The sequence below is a fragment of the Chiloscyllium punctatum genome, unplaced genomic scaffold (assembly GCF_047496795.1).
Source record: "Chiloscyllium punctatum isolate Juve2018m unplaced genomic scaffold, sChiPun1.3 scaffold_565, whole genome shotgun sequence".
Classification (NCBI taxonomy): Eukaryota; Metazoa; Chordata; class Chondrichthyes; order Orectolobiformes; family Hemiscylliidae; genus Chiloscyllium; species Chiloscyllium punctatum.
This window is the reverse complement of record NW_027310299.1, coordinates 53,505-72,893: the sequence shown is the minus strand read 5'-3', so window position 1 is coordinate 72,893 and position 19,389 is coordinate 53,505. Positions and strand designations below refer to the sequence as shown.

The window sequence follows — 19,389 nt, the reverse complement described above, 5'->3', positions numbered from 1 at the left end:
CTGACACCGCACTCTCCCCCCTGTATAACTGCAGCACTGACACTGCACTCTCCCCCCTGTATAACTGCAGCACTGACACCGCACTCTCCCCCCTGTATAACTGCAGCACTGACACCGCACTCTCCCCCCTGTATAACTGCAGCACTGACACCTGCACTCTCCCCCCTGTATAACTGCAGCACTGACACTGCACTCTCCCCCCTGTATAACTGCAGCACTGACACTGCACTCTCCCCCCTGTATAACAGCACTGACACTGCACTCTCCCCCCTGTATAACTGCAGCACTGACACCGCACTCTCCCCCCTGTAAAACTGCAGCACTGACACTGCACTCTCCCCCCTGTATAACTGCAGCACTGACACTGCACTCTCCCCCCTGTATAACAGCACTGACACCGCACTCTCCCCCCTGTATAACTGCAGCACTGACACCGCACTCTCCCCCCTGTATAACTGCAGCACTGACACCGCACTCTCCCCCCTGTATAACTGCAGCACTGACACTGCACTCTCCCCCCTGTATAACTGCAGCACTGACACTGCACTCTCCCCCCTGTATAACTGCAGCACTGACACCGCACTCTCCCCCCTGTATAACTGCAGCACTGACACCGCACTCTCCCCCCTGTATAACTGCAGCACTGACACTGCACTCTCCCCCCTGTATAACTGCAGCACTGACACCGCACTCTCCCCCCTGTATAACTGCAGCACTGACACCGCACTCTCCCCCCTGTATAACTGCAGCACTGACACTGCACTCTCCCCCCTGTATAACTGCAGCACTGACACTGCACTCTCCCCCCTGTATAACAGCACTGACACTGCACTCTCCCCCCTGTATAACTGCAGCACTGACACCGCACTCTCCCCCCTGTAAAACTGCAGCACTGACACTGCACTCTCCCCCTGTATAACTGCAGCACTGACACTGCACTCTCCCCCCTGTATAACAGCACTGACACTGCACTCTCCCCCCTGTATAACAGCACTGACACTGCACTCTCCCCCCTGTATAACAGCACTGACACCGCACTCTCCCCCCTGTATAACAGCACTGACACTGCACTCTCCCCCCTGTATAACAGCACTGACACTGCACTCTCCCCCCTGTATAACTGCAGCACTGACACTGCACTCTCCCCCCTGTATAACAGCACTGACACCGCACTCTCCCCCTTGTATAACAGCACTGACACTGCACTCTCCCCCCTGTATAACTGCAGCACCGACACTGCACTCTCCCCCCTGTATAACTGCAGCACTGACACCGCACTCTCCCCACTGTATAACTGCAGCACTGACACTGCACTCTCCCCCCTGTATAACTGCAGCACTGACACTGCACTCTCCCCCCTGTATAACAGCACTGACACTGCACTCTCCCCCCTGTATAACTGCAGCACTGACACTGCACTCTCCCCCCTGTATAACTGCAGCACTGACACTGCACTCTCCCCCTGTATAACTGCAGCACTGACACTGCACTCTCCCCCCTGTATAACTGCAGCACTGACACTGCACTCTCCCCCCTGTATAACTGCAGCACTGACACCGCACTCTCTCCCCTGTATAACAGCACTGACACTGCACTCTCCCCCTGTATAACTGCAGCACTGACACTGCACTCTCCCCCTGTATAACTGCAGCACTGACACTGCACTCTCCCCCCTGTATAACAGCACTGACACCGCACTCTCCCCCTGTATAACTCAGCACTGACACTGCACTCTCCCCCCTGTATAACTGCAGCACTGACACTGCACTCTCCCCTCTGTATAACTGCAGCACTGACACCGCACTCTCCCCCCTGTATAACTGCAGCACTGACACTGCACTCTCCCCCCTGTATAACTGCAGCACTGACACTACTGCACTCTCCCCCCTGTATAACTGCAGCACTGACACTGCAACTCTCTCCCCCCTGTACACTGACACTGCACTCTCCCCCCTGTATAACAGCACTGACACTGCACTCTCCCCCCTGTATAACAGCACTGACACCGCACTCTCCCCCCTGTATAACAGCACTGACACTGCACTCTCCCCCCTGTATAACTGCAGCACTGACACTGCACTCTCCCCCCTGTATAACTGCAGCACTGACACTGCACTCTCCCCCCTGTATAACTGCAGCACTGACACTGCACTATCCCCCCTGTATAACTGCACTGACACTGCACTCTCCCCCTGTATAACTGCACTGACACTGCACTCTCCCCTCTGTATAACTGCAGCACTGACACTGCACTCTCCCCCCTGTATAACTGCAGCACCGACACTGCACTCTCCCCCCTGTATAACTGCAGCACTGACACCGCACTCTCCCCCCTGTATAACTGCACTGACACTGCACTCTCCCCCCTGTATAACTGCACTGACACTGCACTCTCCCCCCTGTATAACTGCAGCACTGACACTGCACTCTCCCCTCTGTATAACTGCAGCACTGACACTGCACTCTCCCCCTGTATAACTGCAGCACTGACACTGCACTCTCCCCCCTGTATAACTGCAGCACCGACACTGCACTCTCCCCCCTGTATAACTGCAGCACTGACACCGCACTCTCCCCCCTGTATAACTGCACTGACACTGCACTCTCCCCCCTGTATAACTGCACTGACACTGCACTCTCCCCCCTGTATAACTGCAGCACTGACACTGCACTCTCCCCTCTGTATAACTGCAGCACTGACACTGCACTCTCCCCTCTGTATAACTGCAGCACTGACACTGCACTCTCCCCCCTGTATAACTGCAGCACTGACACTGCACTCTCCCCCCTGTATAACTGCACTGACACCGCACTCTCCCCCCTGTATAACTGCAGCACTGACACTGCACTCTCCCCCCTGTATAACTGCACTGACACCGCACTCTCCCCCCTGTATAACAGCACTGACACTGCACTCTCCCCCCTGTATAACTGCACTGACACCGCACTCTCCCCCCTGTATAACTGCAGCACTGACACCGCACTCTCCCCCCTGTATAACAGCACTGACACCGCACTCTCCCCCCTGTATAACTGCAGCACTGACACCGCACTCTCCCCCCTGTATAACTGCAGCACTGACACCGCACTCTCCCCCCTGTATAACTGTAGCACTGACACCGCACTCTCCCCCCTGTATAACTGCAGCACTGACACTGCACTCTCCCCCCTGTATAACTGCAGCACTGACACCGCACTCTCCCCCCTGTATAACAGCACTGACACTGCACTCTCCCCCCCTGTATAACTGCAGCACTGACACCGCACTCTCCCCCCTGTATAACTGCAGCACTGACACCGCACTCTCCCCCCTGTATAACTGCAGCACTGACACTGCACTCTCCCCCCTGTATAACAGCACTGACACTGCACTCTCCCCCCTGTATAACAGCACTGACACCGCACTCTCCCCCCTGTATAACTGCAGCACTGACACCGCACTCTCCCCCCTGTATAACAGCACTGACACCGCACTCTCCCCCCTGTATAACTGCAGCACTGACACCGCACTCTCCCCCCTGTATAACTGCAGCACTGACACCGCACTCTCCCCCCTGTATAACAGCACTGACACTGCACTCTCCCCCCTGTATAACTGCAGCACTGACACCGCACTCTCCCCCCTGTATAACAGCACTGACACCGCACTCTCCCCCCTGTATAACTGCAGCACTGACACCGCACTCTCCCCCCTGTATAACTGCAGCACTGACACTGCACTCTCCCCCCTGTATAACTGCAGCACTGACACTGCACTCTCCCCCCTGTATAACTGCAGCACTGACACCGCACTCTCCCCCCTGTATAACTGCAGCACTGACACTGCACTCTCCCCCCTGTATAACTGCAGCACTGACACCGCACTCTCCCCCCTGTATAACAGCACTGACACTGCACTCTCCCCCCTGTATAACTGCAGCACTGACACTGCACTCTCCCCCCTGTATAACTGCAGCACTGACACTGCACTCTCCCCCCTGTATAACTGCAGCACTGACACCGCACTCTCCCCCCTGTATAACTGCAGCACTGACACCGCACTCTCCCCCCTGTATAACTGCAGCACTGACACCGCACTCTCCCCCCTGTATAACTGCAGCACTGACACTGCACTCTCCCCCCTGTATAACAGCACTGACACTGCACTCTCCCCCCTGTATAACTGCAGCACTGACACTGCACTCTCCCCCCTGTATAACTGCAGCACTGACACCGCACTCTCCCCCTGTATAACTGTAGCACTGACACTGCACTCTCCCCCCTGTATAACAGCAGCACTGACACTGCACTCTCCCCCCTGTATAACTGCAGCACTGACACCGCACTCTCCCCCCTGTATAACTGCAGCACTGACACCGCACTCTCCCCCCTGTATAACTGCAGCACTGACACTGCACTCTCCCCCCTGTATAACAGCACTGACACTGCACTCTCCCCCCTGTATAACTGCAGCACTGACACTGCACTCTCCCCCCTGTATAACTGCAGCACTGACACCGCACTCTCCCCCCTGTATAACTGCAGCACTGACACTGCACTCTCCCCCCTGTATAACAGCACTGACACTGCACTCTCCCCCCTGTATAACTGCAGCACTGACACTGCACTCTCCCCCCTGTATAACTGCAGCACTGACACCGCACTCTCCCCCTGTATAACTGTAGCACTGACACTGCACTCTCCCCCCTGTATAACAGCAGCACTGACACTGCACTCTCCCCCCTGTATAACTGCAGCACTGACACCGCACTCTCCCCCCTGTATAACTGCAGCACTGACACCGCACTCTCCCCCCTGTATAACTGCAGCACTGACACCGCACTCTCCCCCCTGTATAACTGCACTGACACCGCACTCTCCCCCCTGTATAACAGCACTGACACTGCACTCTCCCCCCTGTATAACTGCAGCACTGACACTGCACTCTCCCCCCTGTATAACTGCAGCACTGACACCGCACTCTCCCCCCTGTATAACAGCACCGACACTGCACTCTCCCCCCTGTATAACTGCAGCACTGACACTGCACTCTCCCCCCTGTATAACAGCACTGACACCGCACTCTCCCCCCTGTATAACTGCAGCACCGACACTGCACTCTCCCCCCTGTATAACTGCAGCACTGACACTGCACTCTCCCCCTGTATAACTGCAGCACTGACACTGCACTCTCCCCCCTGTATAACTGCAGCACTGACACTGCACTCTCCCCCCTGTATAACTGCAGCACTGACACCGCACTCTCCCCCCTGTATAACAGCACTGACACTGCACTCTCCCCCCTGTATAACTGCAGCACTGACACCGCACTCTCCCCCCTGTATAACTGCACTGACACTGCACTCTCCCCCCTGTATAACTGCAGCACTGACACCGCACTCTCCCCCTGTATAACTGCAGCACTGACACTGCACTCTCCCCCCTGTATAACAGCACTGACACTGCACTCTCCCCCCTGTATAACAGCACTGACACCGCACTCTCCCCCCTGTATAACTGCAGCACTGACACTGCACTCTCCCCCCTGTATAACAGCACTGACACCGCACTCTCCCCCCTGTATAACTGCAGCACCGACACTGCACTCTCCCCCCTGTATAACTGCAGCACTGACACTGCACTCTCCCCCTGTATAACTGCAGCACTGACACTGCACTCTCCCCCCTGTATAACTGCAGCACTGACACTGCACTCTCCCCCCTGTATAACAGCACTGACACCGCACTCTCCCCCTGTATAACTGCAGCACTGACACTGCACTCTCCCCCCTGTATAACAGCACTGACACTGCACTCTCCCCCCTGTATAACAGCACTGACACTGCACTCTCCCCCCTGTATAACTGCAGCACTGACACTGCACTCTCCCCCTGTATAACTGCAGCACTGACACTGCACTCTCCCCCTGTATAACTGCAGCACTGACACCGCACTCTCCCCCCTGTATAACAGCACTGACACCGCACTCTCCCCCCTGTATAACAGCACTGACACTGCACTCTCCCCCCTGTATAACTGCAGCACTGACACCGCACTCTCCCCCCTGTATAACTGCAGCACAAACACTGCACTCTCCCCCCTCTATAACTGCAGCACTGACACCGCACACTCCCCCCTGTATAACTGCAGCACCGACACCGCACTCTCCCCCTGTATAACTGCAGCACTGACACCGCAGTCTCCCCCTGTATAACTGCACTGACACTGCACTCTCCCCCCTGTATAACAGCACTGACACTGCACTCTCCCCCCTGTAAAACAGCACTGACACCGCACTCTCCCCCCTGTATAACTGCAGCACCGACACTGCACTCTCCCCTCTGTATAACTGCAGCACTGACACTGCACTCTCCCCCCTGTAAAACTGCAGCACTGACACTGCACTCTCCCCCCTGTATAACTGCAGCACTGACACCGCACTCTCCCCCCTGTATAACTGCAGCACTGACACTGCACTCTCCCCCCTGTATAACTGCAGCACTGACACCGTACTCTCCCCCCTGTATAACTGCAACACTGACACCGCACTCTCCCCCCTGTATAACTGCAGCACTGACACTGCACTCTCCCCCCTGTATAACTGCAGCACTGACACCGCACTCTCCCCCCTGTATAACTGCAGCACTGACACTGCACTCTCCCCCCTGTATAACTGCAGCACTGACACCGCACTCTCCCCCCTGTATAACTGCAGCACTGACACTGCACTCTCCCCCCTGTATAACTGCAGCACTGACACTGCACTCTCCCCCCTGTATAACTGCACTGACACTGCACTCTCCCCCCTGTATAACTGCACTGACACCGCACTCTCCCCCCTGTATAACTGCAGCACTGACACTGCACTCTCCCCCTGTATAACTGCAGCACTGACACTGCACTCTCCCCCCTGTATAACAGCACTGACACCGCACTCTCCCCCCTGTATAACTGCAGCACTGACACCGCACTCTCCCCCCTGTATAACTGCAGCACTGACACTGCACTCTCCCCCCTGTATAACTGCAGCACTGACACTGCACTCTCCCCCCTGTATAACAGCACTGACACTGCACTCTCCCCCCTGTATAACTGCAGCACTGACACCGCACTCTCCCCCCTGTATAACTGCAGCACTGACACTGCACTCTCCCCCCTGTATAACTGCACTGACACCGCACTCTCCCCCCTGTATAACTGCAGCACTGACACTGCACTCTCCCCCCTGTATAACTGCAGCACTGACACTGCACTCTCCCCCCTGTATAACAGCACTGACACTGCACTCTCCCCCCTGTATAACTGCAGCACTGACACTGCACTCTCCCCCCTGTATAACTGCAGCACTGACACTGCACTCTCCCCCCTGTATAACAGCACTGACACTGCACTCTCCCCCCTGTATAACTGCAGCACTGACACCGCACTCTCCCCCCTGTATAACTGCAGCACTGACACTGCACTCTCCCCCCTGTATAACTGCACTGACACCGTACTCTCCCCTTGTATAACTGCAGCACTGACACTGCACTCTCCCCCCTGTATAACAGCACTGACACTGCACTCTCCCCCCTGTATAACTGCAGCACTGACACCGCACTCTCCCCCCTGTATAACAGCACTGACACCGCACTCTCCCCCCTGTATAACTGCAGCACTGACACTGCACTCTCCCCCTGTATAACTGCAGCACCGACACTGCACTCTCCCCCCTGTATAACAGCACTGACACCGCACTCTCCCCCCTGTATAACTGCAGCACAGACACCGCACTCTCCCCCCTGTATAACTGCAGCACTGACACTGCACTCTCCCCCCTGTATAACAGCACTGACACCGTACTCTCCCCCTGTATAACTGCAGCACTGACACTGCACTCTCCCCCTGTATAACTGCAGCACTGACACTGCACTCTCCCCCCTGTATAACTGCACTGACACCGCACTCTCCCCCCTGTATAACTGTAGCACTTACACCGCACTCTCCCCCCTGTATAACTGCACTGACACTGCACTCTCCCCCCTGTATAACTGCAGCACTGACACCGCACTCTCCCCCCTGTATAACTGCAGCACTGACACTGCACTCTCCCCCTGTATAACTGCAGCACTGACACCGCACTCTCCCCCCTGTATAACAGCACTGACACCGCACTCTCCCCCCTGTATAACTGCAGCACTGACACTGCACTCTCCCCCCTGTATAACTGCAGCACTGACACTGCACTCTCCCCCTGTATAACTGCAGCACTGACACCGCACTCTCCCCCCTGTATAACTGCAGCACTGACACCGCACTCTCCCCCCTGTATAACTGCAGCACTGACACTGCACTCTCCCCCCTGTATAACTGCAGCACTGACACCGCACTCTCCCCCCTGTATAACTGCAGCACTGACACCGCACTCTCCCCCCTGTATAACTGCAGCACTGACACTGCACTCTCTCCCCTGTATAACTGCAGCACTGACACCGCACTCTCCTCCCTGTATAATTGCAGCACTGACACTGCACTCTCCCCCCTGTATAACTGCAGCACTGACACTGCACTCTCCCCCCTGTATAACTGCAGCACTGACACCGCACTCTCCCCCCTATATAACTGCAGCACTGACACTGCACTCTCCCCTCTGTATAACAGCACTGACACTGCACTATCCCCCCTGTATAACTGCAGCACTGACACCGCACTCTCCCCCCTGTATAACAGCACTGACACTGCACTATCCCCCCTGTATAACTGCAGCACTGACACCGCACTCTCCCCCCTGTATAACTGCAGCACTGACACTGCACTCTCCCCCCTGTATAACAGCACTGACACTGCACTCTCCCCCCTGTATAACTGCAGCACTGACACTGCACTCTCCCCCCTGTATAACTGCAGCACCGACACTGCACTCTCCCCTCTGTATAACTGCAGCACTGACACTGCACTCTCCCCCCTGTATAACTGCAGCACTGACACTGCACTCTCCCCCCTGTATAACAGCACTGACACTGCACTCTCCCCCCTGTATAACAGCACTGACACTGCACTCTCCCCCCTGTATAACTGCAGCACTGACAATGCACTCTCCCCCCTGTATAACAGCTCTGACACCGCACTCTCCCCCCTGTATAACAGCACTGACACCGCACTCTCCCCCCTGTATAACTGCAGCACTGACACTGCACTCTCCCCCCTGTATAACTGCAGCACTGACACCGCACTCTCCCCCCTGTATAACTGCAGCACTGACACCGCACTCTCCCCTTGTATAACTGCAGCACTGACACTGCACTCTCCCCCTGTATAACCGCAGCACTGACACCGCACTCTCCCCCCTGTATAACAGCACTGACCCTGCACTCTCCCCCCTGTATAACTGCAGCACTGACACTGCACTCTCCCCCCTGTATAACTGCAGCACTGACACTGCACTCTCTCCCCCTGTATAACTGCAGCACCGACACCGCACTCTCCTCCCTGTATAACCGCAGCACTGACACCGCACTCTCCCCCCTGTATAACTGCAGCACCGACACCGCACTCTCCCCCCTGTATAACTGCAGCACCGACACTGCACTCTCCCCTCTGTATAACTGCAGCACTGACACTGCACTCTCCCCCCTGTATAACTGCAGCACTGACACCGCACTCTCCCCCCTGTATAACAGCACTGACACTGCACTCTCCCCCCTGTATAACTGTAGCACTGACACTGCACTCTCCCCCCTGTATAATTGCAGCACTGACACTGCACTCTCCCCCCTGTATAACTGCAGCACTGACAATGCACTCTCCCCCCTGTATAACAGCTCTGACACCGCACTCTCCCCCCTGTATAACAGCACTGACACTGCACCCTCCCCCCTGTATAACAGCACTGACACCGCAGTCTCCCCCTGTATAACTGCAGCACTGACACTGCACTCTCCCCCCTGTATAACTGCAGCACTGACACCGCACTCTCCCCCCTGTATAACTGCAGCACTGACACTGCACTCTCCCCCCTGTATAACTGCAGCACTGACACCGCAATCTCCCCCCTGTATAACAGCACTGACACTGCACTCTCCCCCCTGTATAACTGCAGCACTGACACTGCACTCTCCCCCCTGTATAACTGCAGCACTGACACTGCACTCTCCACCCTGTATAACAGCACTGACACCGCACTTTCCCCCCTGTATAACTGCAGCACCGACACTGCACTCTCCCCTCTGTATAACTGCAGCACTGACACCGCACTCTCCCCCCTGTATAACTGCAGCACTGACACTGCACTCTCTCCCCTGTATAACTGCAGCACTGACACTGCACTCTCCCCCCTGTAAAACTGCAGCACTGACACTGCACTCTCCCCCCTGTATAACTGCAGCACTGACACCGCACTCTCCCCCCTGTATAACTGCAGCACTGACACTGCACTCTCCCCCCTGTATAACTGCACTGACACCGCACTCTCCCCCCTGTATAACTGCAGCACTGACACTGCACTCTCCCCCTGTATAACTGCAGCACTGACACTGCACTCTCCCCCCTGTATAACAGCACTGACACCGCACTCTCCCCCCTGTATAACTGCAGCACTGACACCGCACTCTCCCCCCTGTATAACTGCAGCACTGACACTGCACTCTCCCCCCTGTATAACAGCACTGACACCGTACTCTCCCCCTATATAACTGCAGCACTGACACTGCACTCTCCCCCTGTATAACTGCAGCACTGACACTGCACTCTCCCCCCTGTATAACTGCACTGACACCGCACTCTCCCACTGTATAATTGCAGCACTGACACTGCACTCTCCCCCCTGTATAACTGCAGCACTGACACTGCACTCTCCCCCCTGTATAACAGCACTGACACCGTACTCTCCCCCTATATAACTGCAGCACTGACACTGCACTCTCCCCCTGTATAACTGCAGCACTGACACTGCACTCTCCCCCCTGTATAACTGCACTGACACCGCACTCTCCCACTGTATAATTGCAGCACTGACACTGCACTCTCCCCCCTGTATAACTGCAGCACTGACACTGCACTCTCCCACTGTATAATTGCAGCACTGACACTGCACTCTCCCCCCTGTATAACTGCAGCACTGACACTGCACTCTCCCCCCTGTATAACAGCACTGACACTGCACTCTCCCCCCTGTATAACTGCAGCACTGACACCGCACTCTCCCCCCTGTATAACTGCAGCACTGACACTGCACTCTCCCCCCTGTATAATTGCAGCACTGACACTGCACTCTCCCCCCTGTATAACAGCACTGACACTGCACTCTCCCCCCTGTATAACTGCAGCACTGACACCGCACTCTCCCCCCTGTATAACAGCACTGACACCGCACTCTCCCCCCTGTATAACTGCAGCACTGACACCGCACTCTCCCCCCTGTATAACTGCAGCACTGACACTGCACTCTCCCCCCTGTAAAACTGCAGCACTGACACTGCACTCTCCCCTCTGTATAACAGCACTGACACTGCACTCTCCCCCTGTATAACTGCAGCACTGACACTGCACTCTCCCCCTGTATAACTGCAGCACTGACACTGCACTCTCCCCCCTGTATAACAGCACTGACACCGCACTCTCCCCCCTGTATAACTGCAGCACTGACACTGCACTCTCCCCCCTGTATAACTGCAGCACTGACACTGCACTCTCCCCCCTGTATAACAGCACTGACACTGCACTCTCCCCCCTGTATAACTGCAGCACTGACACCGCACTCTCCCCCCTGTATAACTGCAGCACTGACACTGCACTCTCCCCCTGTATAACTGCAGCACTGACACTGCACTCTCCCCCTGTATAACTGCAGCACTGACACCGCACTCTCCCCCCTGTATAACTGCAGCACTGACACTGCACTCTCCCCCCTGTATAACTGCAGCACTGACACTGCACTCTCCCCCCTGTATAACAGCACTGACACTGCACTCTCCCCCCTGTATAACTGCAGCACTGACACTGCACTCTCCCCCCTGTATAACTGCAGCACCTACACCGCACTCTCCCCCCTGTATAACAGCACTGACACCGTACTCTCCCCCTATATAACTGCAGCACTGACACCGCACTCTCCCCCTGTATAACTGCAGCACCTACACCGCACTCTCCCCCCTGTATAACTGCAGCACTGACACCGCACTCTCCGCCTGTAATGTTTTTCCCTCCCACCATGTTCCCATGTTCCCTCTGCTGTCGTGCTTCCTGTCTGACAGCAGTGGTGCCTCCCCCCCCACCCTCTTTCCCTGGCTGCAGCATTCCCACTGAACGCTCTCTGCGTTGTTGCGTGGTTCAGCACGCTGTCTCCGCCTGTAGTGTGACTCACTGGCCCCTCTGCGCCTGTACCACAGCCCAACACACTGCCTCCGCCTGTAGCGCTCCCCACTGAACTGTTTCCACCTGTAGCGCTGCGTAGCGCCATGTCTTCGGCTGTGAGATACAATACCCCAACTTGTCACCTCTTCCCTCCCCAAACCCCCGCCCGGCCCCCACCTCCCCCACCCCCCACCTTTGTCGGAATTCACTCACTGTTGCCGTGGCGATGTCTGGTCCCCTCCTCCATGGCTGTTGCCGGGGGGGCTGTAGTACAGGATGACCGGGGCACCCCTGGCGCCGAGGGAGTTAAAGGGCGCGTTGGCACCTCCCAGACGGGCCGTCTCTGTCACAGGGGGTGGGGAAGGAGTCACGTCAACCGTCAAGTGCCCCCCCCCCCCCCCCCGCTCACTCCGGCCGGGGCGGGGGATGGGGGGGCAGTACCGAGAGGGCGGACCTTGGGGGGGGAAGGGGCACGAGAGTGGGCTGAACGACCCGCCCACCTCCCCTCACCAACCCCCCCAACCCTCGCTCCGCCATTGTCCACCCCCCCAAACATGACCTTTCACCTTTCGCCACCCCTCCCAGGAGCCTCCCCCCCACACAAACACACACCCCTCCCCTCCGCCACCGTCCTTCCCTTTTAGCATCACCGGGAAACCCCGCCGGGCTCATCTCCGCCTGCATGGGACGTAGGCCCCAGCCCGGGCCTACCCCGGGAGGGCGTCCCATCCACCCCTACCCATACCCCCACCCCCAACCCCACCCTGGGACCCCTGCCCGATTTCTGGAGACTTTTCTGTCAAGGGGGTACAGGAGGGACGGTTCCCTTCCTCCCTCCTCCCTGTTTCGCCCGGTCCCTCAGTAGCAATACCCCATCTCCCAGGCAGGGAGGCCTCGGGCCTACACTCCAGCCTCAAACAGATGGACACAATCTCTCCAACCCCCAAAGGGTAACATCCTGGTAAATCTCTCCCAGTCCCCAAAGGGTAACATCCTGGTAAATCGCTCCAACCCCCAAAGGGTAACATCCTGGTAAATCTCTCCCAGTCCCCAAAGGGTAACATCCTGGTAAATCTCTCCCAGCCCCGAAAGGGTAACATCCCGGTAAATCTCTCCCAGTCCCCAAAGGGTAACATCCTGGTAAATCTCTCCCAGTCCCCAAAGGGTAACATCCTGGTAAATCGCTCCAACCCCCAAAGGGTAACATCCTGGTAAATCTCTCCCAGTCCCCAAAGGGTAACATCCTGGTAAATCTCTCCCAGCCCCCAAAGGGTAACGTCCCGGTAAATCTCTCCCAGTCCCCAAAGGGTAACATCCTGGTAAATCTCTCCCAGTCCCCAAAGGGTAACATCCTGGGAAATCTCTACCAGTCCCCAAAGGGTAACATCCTGGGAAATCTCTACCAGCCCCCAAAGGGTAACATCCTGGTAAATCTCTCCCAACCCCAAAGGGTAACATCCTGGTAAATCTCTCCCAGTCCCCAAAGGGTAACATCCTGGTAAATCTCTCCCAGCCCCCAAAGGGTAACATCCTGGTAAATCTCTCCCAGTCCCCAAAGGGTAACATCCTGGTAAATCTCTCCCAACCCCAAAGGGTAACATCCTGGTAAATCTCTCCCAACCCCAAAGGGTAACATCCTGGTAAATCTCTCCCAGTTCCCAAAGGGTAACATCCTGGTAAATCTCTCCCAGTCCCCAAAGGGTAACATCCTGGTAAATCTCTCCCAGTCCCCAAAGGGTAACATCCTGGTAAATCTCTACCAACCCCCAAAGGGTAACATCCTGGTAAATCTCTCCCAGTCCCCAAAGGGTAACATCCTGGTAAATCTCTCCCAACCCCAAAGGGTAACATCCTGGTAAATCTCTCCCAGTCCCCAAAGGGTAACATCCTGGTAAATCTCTCCCAGCCCCCAAAGGGTAACATCCTGGTAAATCTCTCCCAGTCCCCAAAGGGTAATATCCTGGTAAATCTCTCCCAACCCCAAAGGGTAACATCCTGGTAAATCTCTCTCATCCCCCAAAGGGTGACATCCTGGTAAATCTCTCCCAGTCCCCAAAGGGTAATATCCTGGTAAATCTCTCCCAACCCCAAAGGGTAACATCCTGGTAAATCTCTCTCATCCCCCAAAGGGTGACATCATGGTAAATCTCTCCCAGCCCCCAAAGGGTAACATCCTGGTAAATCTCTCCCAGACCCCAAAGGGTAACATCCTGGTCAATCTCTCCCAACCCCCAAAGGGTAACATCCTGGTAAATCTCTCCCAGTCCCCAAAGGGTAACATCCTGGTAAATCTCTCCCAGTCCCAAAGGGTAACATTCTGGTAAATCTCTCCCAGTCCCCAAAGGGTAACATCCTGGTAAATCTCTCCCAGCCCCAAAAGGGTAACATCCTGGTAAATCTCTCCCATCCCCCAAAGGGTAACATCCTGGTAAATCTCTCCCAGCCCCCAAAGGGTAACATCCTGGTAAATCTCTCCCAGACCCCAAAGGGTAACATCCTGGTAAATCTCTCCCAACCCCCAAAGGGTAACATCCTGGTAAATCTCTCCCAGTCCCCAAAGGGTAACATCCTGGTAAATCTCTCCCAGACCCCAAAGGGTAACATCCTGGTAAATCTCTCCCAGTCCCCAAAGGGTAACATCCTGGTAAATCTCTCCCAGTCCCCAAAGGGTAACATCCTGGTAAATCTCTCCCAGTCCCCAAAGGGTAACATCCTGGTAAATCTCTCCCAGTCCCCACAGGGTAACATCCTGGTAAATCTCTCCCAGTCCCCAAAGGGTAACATCCTGGTAAATCTCTCCCAGTCCCCAAAGGGTAACATCCTGGTAAATCTCTCCCAACCCCAAAGGGTAACATCCTGGTTAATCTCTCCCAGTCCCCAAAGGGTAACATCCCGGTAAATCTCTCCCAGCCCCCAAAGGGTAACATCCTGGTAAATCTCTCCCAGTCCCCAAAGGGTAACATCCTGGTAAATCTCTCCCAACCCCAAAGGGTAACATCCTGGTAAATCTCTCCCAGTCCCCAAAGGGTAACATCCTTTGACGTTTGGTATGTTGCCTCCCAGGTGCAAGGGTACGTGACATCTCTGATCGTGTTTTCCGGGTCCTTAAGGGGGAGGGGGAGCAGCCTGATGTCGTGGTCCATATTGGCACCAATGACATAGGTAGGAAGAGTGCTGAGGATGTTAGACAGGCTTTTAGGGAGCTAGGTTGGAAGCTCAGAGTTAGAACGAACAGAGTTGTTGTCTCTGGTTTGTTACCCGTGCCACGTGATAGAGAGTCGAGGAATAGGGAGAGAGAACAGTTAAATGCGTGGCTACAGGGATGGTGCAGGAGGGAGGGATTTCGGTACTTGGATAACTGGGGTTCTTTCTGGGGAAGGTGGGACCTCTATAAACAGGATGGTCTGCACCTGAACCTGAGGGGCACCAGTATCCTTGGGGGGAGGTTTGCTAGTGCTCTTGGGGGGGGGTTTAAACTAACTCTGCAGGGGCATGGGAACCCAGACTGTAACTTTAGGGTGCAGGACCTGGAGTGTAGGGAGGTTAGGAATATGGCATCAATCTTAAAGGAGGGTGCCTGTAAACAGACGAGTGGCTTGAAGTGTGTATACTTTAATGCCAGAAGTATACGAAATAAGGTAGGTGAACTCGCAGCGTGGGTTGGTACCTGGGACTTCGATGTTGTGGCTATTACGGAGACGTGGCTAGATCAGGGACAGGATTGGCTGTTGCAGGTTCCAGGGTTTAAATGTTTTAGTAGGGTCAGAGGTGGGGGTAAAAGAGGGGGGGTGTGGCTTTGCTTGTCAAAGATAGTATTCCAGCGGTGGAAAGGAAGATGGACGAAGATTTGCCATCTGAGGTAGTTTGGGTTGAGGTTAGGAATAGGAGAGGTGAGGTCACCCTGTTAGGAGTCTTTTACAGGCCTCCTAATAGTCCTAGAATCGTTGAAGAAAGGATTGCGAAGATGATTCAGGAGAAGAGTGACAGTAATAGGGTGGTTGTTATGGGAGACTTTAACTTTCCTGATATTGATTGGGAAAGCTATAGCTCAAGTTCGTTAGATGGGTCAGTGTTTGTGCAATGTGTGCAGGAGAGTTTCCTGACACAATATGTAGATAAGCCAACAAGAGGTGAGGCCATACTGGATTTGGTTCTGGGTAACGAACCAGGCCAGGTATTAGAACTAGAGGTAGGTGAGCACTTTGGGGACAGTGACCACAATTCGGTGATTTTTACTCTAGTGATGGAGAGGGATAAGTGTGTACTTCAGGGCAAGAGTTATAGCTGGGGGCAGGGAAATTATGATGCGTTGAGGCATGACTTAGGATGTGTGGATTGGAAAAGTAGATTCCAAGGCAAGAGCATAATTGATATGTGGAACTTGTTCAAGGAGCAACTATTGAATGTCCTTGATAAGTACGTACCTATCAGACAGGGAGGAAAGGGTCGTGTGAGGGAGCCGTGGTTTAATAAGGAGTTGGAATCCCTTGTTAAATGGAAGAGGGCAGCCTTTGTAAAGATGAGGCGTGAAGGTTCAATAGGGGCGATTGAGAGTTATAAGGTAGCCCGGAAGGACCTGAAGAGAGAGCTAAGAGCAGCAAGGAGGGGACATGAAAGGTCCTTAGTTGGTAGGATTAGGGAAAACCCTAAGGCTTTCTATAGGTATGTTAGGAATAAAAGAATGACGAGGGTAGGAATAGGTCCAATCAAGGATAGTAATGGGAAGTTGCGTGTGGAGGCTGAAGAGATTGGGGAGGCACTGAATGAATACTTTTCGTCAGTATTCACTCAGGAACAGGACATTGTTGTCGATATGAATACTGAGGCACGAATAAGTAGAATGGATGGCTTTGAGATATGTAGAGAAGAGGTGTTGGAAATTCTGGCAAGGGTGAAAATAGATAAGTCCCCTGAGCCTGATGGCATTTATCCTAGGATTCTCTGGGAAGCAAGGGAGGAGATTGCAGAGCCATTGGCCTTGATTTTTGTGTCCTCTTTGTTGACAGGAGTAGTGCCAGAGGACTGGAGGCTAGCAAACGTGGTTCCCTTGTTCAAGAAGGGGAGTAGGGATAATCCTAGTAACTATAGGCCAGTGAGTCTCACTTCTGTTGTGGGCAAAGTCTTAGAGAGAATTGTAAGGGATAGGATTTATGAACATTTGGATAGGAATAATGTGATCAAGGATAGTCAGCATGGTTTTGTGAAGGGCAGGTCGTGCCTCACAAACCTTATTGAATTCTTTGAGAAGGTGACGAAGGAGGTAGATGAGGGGAAAGCGGTAGATGTGGTATATATGGATTTTAGTAAGGCGTTTGATAAGGCCCCCCATGGTAGGCTACTGCAGAAAATACAGAGATATGGCATTGAGGGTGAGTTGGAGGTTTGGATTAGGAATTGGCTGGCTGGAAGAAGACAGAGGGTAGTAGTTGATGGCAAAGGTTCATCTTGGAGTGCCGTCACTAGCGGTGTTCCGCAAGGATCTGTTTTGGGACCATTGCTGTTTGTCATTTTTATAAATGACCTGGAGGACGGGCTAGAAGGTTGGGTGAGCAAGTTTGCGGATGATACGAAAGTCGGAGGAGTTGTTGACAGTGAGGAAGGATGTGGCAGGTTACAGCGGGATATAGAGAAGCTGCAGAGCTGGGCAGAAAGGTGGCAAATGGAGTTCAATGTAGCTAAGTGTGAAGTGATTCACTTTGGTAAGAGTAATAAAAAGATGGATTACTGGGCTAATGGTAGACTACTTGGTAGTGTGGAAGAGCAGAGGGATCTTGGTGTCCATGTACACAGATCCCTGAAAGTTGCCACCCAGGTCAATAGTGCAGTGAAGAAGGCATATGGCATACTGGCTTTTATTGGTAGAGGAATTGAGTTCCGGAGTCCTGAGGTCATGCTGCAGTTGTATAAGACTCTGGTGCGGCCGCATCTGGAATATTGTGTGCAGTTTTGGTCGCCATACTATAGGAAGGATGTGGAGGAACTGGAACGGGTGCAGAGGAGGTTTACCAGGATGTTGCCTGGTATGGTAGGAAGATCCTATGAGGAAAGGCTGAGGCACTTGGGGTTGTTTTCATTGGAGAAAAGAAGGTTTAGGGGTGACTTGATAGAGGTGTACAAGATGATTAGGGGGTTAGATAGGGTTGACAGTGAGAACCTTTTTCCACGTATGGAGTCAGCTATGACAAGGGGGCATAGCTTTAAATTAAGGGGGGGTAGATATAGGACTGATGTTAGGGGTAGGTTCTTCACTCAGCGAGTCGTAAGTTCATGGAATGCCCTGCCAGTAGCAGTGGTGGACTCTCCCTCTTTATGGGTATTTAAACGGGCATTGGATAGGCATATGGAGGATAGTGGGTTAGTGTAGGTTAGGTGGGCTTTGATCGGCACAACATCGAGGGCCGAAGGGCCTGTACTGCGCTGTAATGTTCTATGTTCTATGTTCTATCCTGGTAAATCTCTCCCTGTCCCCAAAGGGTAACATCCTGGTAAATCTCTCCCAGCCCCAATGGGTAACATCCTGGTAAATCTCTCCCTGTCCACAAAGGGTAACATCCTGGTAAATCTCTCCCAGCCCCCAAAGGGTAACATCCTGGTAAATCTCTCCCAGTCCCCAAAGGGTAACATCCTGGTAAATCTCTCCCAGCCCCCAAAGGGTAACATCCTGGTAAATCTCTCCCAGCCCCCAAAGGGTAACATCCTGGTAAATCTCTCCCAGCCCCAATGGGTAACATCCTGGTAAATCTCTCCCAGCCCCCAAAGGGTAACATCCTGGTAAATCTCTCCCAGTCCCCAAAGGGTAACATCCTGGTAAATCTCTCCCAGTCCCCAAAGGGTAACATCCTGGTAAATCTCTCCCAGTCCCCAAAGTGTAACATCCTGGTAAATCTCTCCCAGTCCCCAAAGGGTAACATCCTGGTAAATCTATCCTAGCTCCCCCTCTCTCTCTCTCGTGGCCTCATCTCCCTCCTATCATGGGGATTCCTGCCCATAATCCTCTAAGTGTGGCCTCACGCGCTCTGAAAACACTCGGCCAATCACAGCACGTGACCCCCAGGACCTGCTTTACCCACCCATCCCCCTG

At 54.2% G+C, this 19,389-nt stretch overlaps 1 protein-coding gene across 1 annotated transcript in view; it reads right to left on the bottom strand.

Moving 5' to 3' along the window:
* Positions 1 to 12,980, bottom strand: part of LOC140473272 (forkhead box protein P3-like) — a gene marked incomplete at its 3' end in the record, with an annotated part of 48,808 nt that extends 35,828 nt beyond the window's left edge. The window contains exons 1-2 of the mRNA XM_072567593.1: positions 12,959 to 12,980; positions 12,522 to 12,651 (exon numbers count right to left, since the gene is read on the bottom strand). Coding sequence (XP_072423694.1) covers positions 12,522 to 12,651; positions 12,959 to 12,980 — 152 coding nt within the window. The remainder of the gene's footprint in view (positions 1 to 12,521; positions 12,652 to 12,958) is intronic.
* Positions 12,981 to 19,389: the final 6,409 nt, after the last annotated feature.